Source organism: Corvus kubaryi, unplaced genomic scaffold (assembly GCF_017639235.1).
Source record: "Corvus kubaryi isolate FWS band 111438036 unplaced genomic scaffold, C.kubaryi_AGA036_p1.0 138, whole genome shotgun sequence".
NCBI classification, from domain to species: Eukaryota; Metazoa; Chordata; class Aves; order Passeriformes; family Corvidae; genus Corvus; species Corvus kubaryi.
The window spans coordinates 10,013,162-10,017,814 of NW_024580672.1; the positions used below are offsets into that span (position 1 = coordinate 10,013,162).

The 4,653-nt window shown below is 54.4% G+C and overlaps 1 protein-coding gene across 5 annotated transcripts in view; it reads right to left on the reverse strand.

Annotated features, from left to right (window-relative positions):
* Positions 1-100: 100 nt before the first annotated feature.
* CUTC (cutC copper transporter) overlaps positions 101-4,653 on the reverse strand; it is a 5,091-nt gene continuing 538 nt past the window's right edge. For 2 of the 5 annotated variants that reach the window (XM_042019089.1, XM_042019088.1), the window contains exons 2-9: positions 4,433-4,504; positions 4,303-4,362; positions 3,938-4,147; positions 2,708-2,743; positions 2,190-2,323; positions 1,589-1,616; positions 1,088-1,193; positions 101-531 (exon numbers count right to left, since the gene is read on the reverse strand). In XM_042019089.1, coding sequence (XP_041875023.1) covers positions 420-531; positions 1,088-1,193; positions 1,589-1,616; positions 2,190-2,323; positions 2,708-2,743; positions 3,938-4,147; positions 4,303-4,362; positions 4,433-4,504 — 758 coding nt within the window. In that variant the 3' untranslated portion in view covers positions 101-419. Of the gene's footprint in view, positions 532-1,087; positions 1,194-1,588; positions 1,617-2,189; positions 2,324-2,707; positions 2,744-3,937; positions 4,148-4,302; positions 4,363-4,432; positions 4,586-4,653 lie in introns of those variants that run through there. The other 3 variants (XM_042019091.1, XM_042019090.1, XM_042019093.1) reach the window with 2 other exon arrangements.

Genomic DNA, 4,653 nt, shown 5'->3' on the forward strand with positions numbered 1-4,653 from the left:
TGTACTCTCTGGCACAGCAGGGTCCTGATCAATTCAGGGTATGCAACATGGGTTACAGTCTTACCTGAAAATATAAATAAACTTTAGAAGAGCACAGCAAGAGGGGGGCAGCTGCAGTGTTTATTTGACAATCACATGCAGTGCTACACATTTCAGTCCCCCTACTTGCTCACCTCCCTTCCTCCCAAATGCTGCCGAACAGCTGTCGCTGTAACATCTGGGAATGAGTCCTTTTATTTAAAATGGCCAACATAAGTTTCCAGGCCAGGGACTTCAGGGGAAGCCAAGGGAAGAGGTGTCAGGCTTCATCACCTAGTGCACATCCTCTGCAGCCTGAGGATGGAAGCAGTACCCATCTGTCCGTGTGCCAGGGCAGACCCTGGAGTCTCAGCGTTCTTGTCCCAGCACAGAGCCGTCCACTACAGAATGTTCTTGGCAATTGCATTCAGGGTCCTCACTTTGGCCACATCTGCCACCTTTATGGAGTACTCGGGGGCAGAGAAGGACGCTCCCATGGCAACGTTTGGATTTCTGTCAGGAAAACCAGCCATTAGTGGTGATCTGCTGGTGATACAGATGAGTAAGACCCACCAAGAAAAACACCCCCATATTTCCCCAAGTCTCAGCATTGGCCAAAGATGGTGCCACCCAAACCAAAGATGGGATAGTAATAGAAAGAACAATAATCCAAAGGAGCACAGACCTATGGACAAATAGAACCCATTCCTCACTCATTTCTCAGCACATCCCACTGGCTTCCCAAATCCTACATGCTTATGTTAAAAGTCTAAGGCAACTACACCAGCACCTGCCTTCCCAAGTGCCCTCACAACTCCCAGGGCAGCAGTAGCAAGAGAAACACCCCAAGGATCTGGTCCTGCACAGAACTCATGTCCACATGAGGAGCACTTCTGGATTCATACACAGCAGAATACAGTGTTGGGCACCAACATCCCAACCACAAGAGCACAACTAGTGCTCAGGAAGCTGTCTGAAATTTATGCCAGTTCTTCAAACTCACATTTACATTCATGTAGCCTTTTCCTCGCAGAGTTCTCCTAAAAAATAAACTTAAATAATCAGTTACCTGAACTTCATCCCTGAGTCCCGAGCTGAGCGAGCAGAGCAGTGAAACTCAGAAGCAGTGGAGCCTTCCAGAATCCGCTGCAGGTTGCGCTCCGTGATGCCACCTCCTGGTGGGAACAAGCCCAATGTCACACACCGAGCAGGTGACACTATTCCAGACATCACCCCGGGACCTCACCGCTAAGGGACAGGAGCCATACACACTGAAGGGAAAAAAAAGCCCTTGGGACAAGAGAACCAGGCACATGAAAAGAGACAGGAGAAGCCTTGGCTCATGTTCTCCCACAGATCTAGAACCGTCCTCAAGTCCTGCAGGGAGCAATAGCTGCAGGGCTCTGCCCTCCCCAACAGGCTGCATGGCCTTTACTCACACCAGGATAGGAGCTGCTCCTCCTGGGCAGCTGGCTCAGAAAGCCAGATAAGAGAGTGGATCTCAGGACAAGAGGCTAGGAAGGGCGGGCTAGGGATTGCAGGACCTGGTACAGATGACAAAAAACATTACCTGGCACCACCACAATTCTGCCCTTCGCCTGAAAGAAGAATAGCATGTTAGTGATATTATTGAGCACTAACATTCACACGTGCATTTGTGAGGCAGCAAGGAAACCTCACATGCAGCACTTTCCACAAGCTCACGGATGTCACCATGGTCTATAATCTGTGTGCTCTCACCCATTTTTTTTGTACCATTCATGTTTTACAAGGAAAAATGGAAAAGAACTTGCAATTCTGTCACCATTCCCTCCTACCTCTCCATCCCACCTGGCTACCTCTCAGGTACATCTGTTGCACTTTCCTAAAAGGAACTGTGAGACACCCAGCAGGGATCTCACTGCTGTTTGCATGGGCTCATCATGCCAGCTGTTGGAACCAACTCCCACCACCCTCCCCCAGTCTGCAAGCAAGAACAACCCAACCAGCCTTTGCTGTGGGAGACTTCAGGGCCCAGCCCACTTGGACTTGGGGAAACATTAAAGCCAATCAAGAGAGGGAAGGCAAGCACTCCTTGACAGAAGTCCCCGTCCAGAAATGAGGAATACCATAAAGCAGCTGCCTGCAGGCAGTGCCCAGGGAGTTACCAGCGGAGCACAGCAAACACTCACCTGTTCTGCAAGCCTCTTAATCAAGGACAATCCTTCCAGTGCTGAGCTGTCACAGCCACTCGTCAACACCCGCTCAAAGCCCAGGGAAATCAGGGTCTCCAGTGCCACCAGAGGGTCATGCACCATGTCAAAGGCTGAGGGACCAGAACAACAGCTCAGAAATCGCTCGGTTCATTGTGCTCAAGCCCCGTCCCTCAGCCAGCTCCCCTGAGGAGCCCAAAGGCAGTGATAGGAAGGGTCCTGCTCACACCCTGGATTCACAGCTCCTGACTGTAACACTCCCCTTGCAGCAGTGCCAGGGCCACCATACTCAGCTCCTCAGACACCTCCTCTCTCACAAGATGAGACAGCCCCCAAACCTGAGCCCACTGGACCTTTTCCCTTGTGGGGAATAGTACAGCCTGCAGAGCTTTCCCCCTCCAAAGAACATCAAGCTCAGCTCCCTCCCTGCCTCACCTTCCCCCATCAGTGGGACACAGACTGGACCCTGCCCAGGGCCACTGTCCCTGGCAACTCACCGCGGTGAAATGTGACTGGCAGGGGACGGCACACAGCTGCAAAAAGAAGACATGTGGTCAGTCAGGGCTGGTACAGAGTGCCTTGTGCTAGAACCAGAAATGCACGACACGGAAGAGGGAAAAGGCTTCTCAAGCCATTCCTGGGGAGCTCAGAAGAGTCCCCATTCTTGCTGAGAACAACGCAGTGGCTGCTGTTTATCCAGGCTCTTTTCGTGGGGAAGAGTTCTTCTGCCCTTTGAGAAAGCAACAAACGTTTGTTTTTATGGGTAACACCAAAACCCCCCAACTCATCTGGAACATGCAGAACCCTCAATCCCACCACAGGTGACTTTCTCTGCAGGAAGGTTGTATCATCTACCTGGGGACAGGACCTCTTTGAAAGCAGGACAGCTGATTTTTGTGATTTCTTTCACTACCTATGATTTCTGCTGTCAGACCGCAGCAAACTTCACCAGAGGTGCTCTAATTACTGTGCAAAGCTTATTTATTTCTACAAAAAGACATCCACCTGCTCCCTGCCCTGGAAACAGCAGAACACAAGTTGGCCTAGTGGAGCTAAGTCCTGGCAAGACCCTTTTGCTGCACTCCTTACAGCACATTCAGCTTCACATGTGAACCTCAGCACCACATCACCAGGGAAAGGCTGAGCCCTCTTTAGCTTTGGCTGCAGCTCCCCAAAAATATACAAAAAGAAAGAGAATTTGCTTCCGCATGTTTGTAGCCTGGACTAACAATCTCCCACTGCAGGTTCAGTAGCTTTTTATGTGTTCACACCTCTCTCTCGTTATCTTTTCTCCCCGTGTTTGTTAAGAGGAAAAAAATGAAGGTGAATTGCCAGCTACACACAAAGCCAAAGTCCAGGAGATACATATCCTGCACACCTGTAGCAAGGATATAAGGAAAAGAAAATGAGGAAGGGAGAGAATCCAACAGTTGAATGCCCCCAAAACAGCTCATCAAAGCCTTCTTACACTTTGCTATTACATCCCAGGTAACCTCAAACTCTCTCTGTGTGAACGGCTTAGGGTTGTGGCCCTTGGTTCGCAAAGTTTCTTAACTACTTAATGTCTCGCAGGTATGGCAGCAAACGAAACCGAAAAAGGGCGAAAGAGACAGCAAGACTGCAGAAAGGATGTGCAGACCGAAGCCCTCTGTACAGCTCTACGGCATCAGCCGGAGCAGCGCTGCAACGCTGTCACAGCACAGAGCTTTGCCTGCAGACAGCCTCACCCAGCAGCGCCGTGCAGAGCTCCGTGTCGATGCGCCCGTCCTCGGTGAGGGCCCCGAACACCAGCCCGTCAGCCCCGTGCAGCTTGGCCAGGCGGATGTCGGCTTTCATCACCTCCACCTCGCGGTCCGAGTACAGGAAATCCCCGCCGCGGGGCCGGATCATGACGAACACCGGGACCCGCACGCACTGCTTCACCACCTGCAGCAGCCCTGCGGGCGGGACAGGGGCGGCTCAGCACCCGCCGCGGCAGCTCCGGCCCCGGGGCGGGCAGGACGGGACCGGGCGCGGGCAGGGAGCCGAGCGGTACACGGGGGAGCGGAGGGAGACCGACAGGGAGGGCGGCACAGGGGCGGGCGCGGCTCACCCATGCTCGGGGTGGTCCCTCCTTCCACGAGGCCCGCGCACAGCTCGATCCGCCCGGCACCTGCGGAGAGGCGCGTCAGAACCGGCCCCGCCGCGCTGTAGCCCCCTCCCGCGAGGCCCCCGGGCCTTACCTCCGCGCTCCGCGTTGACGGCGGACTCCACCGAGTCCACGCACACCTCCATGAGGAACCCATCGTCCATGCCTGCGGGACGGCAGCGGCGCGGTCACCCCGGACCGCCCCATGGCGCCCGCCCGGCCCGCACCGGCCCCGCGGCGGGCCCGCCCCGCTTCCGCCTCAGGCCCCGCCCCCCGGCACGTCAACGCGGAGCGCGGAGGTAAGGCCCGGGGGCC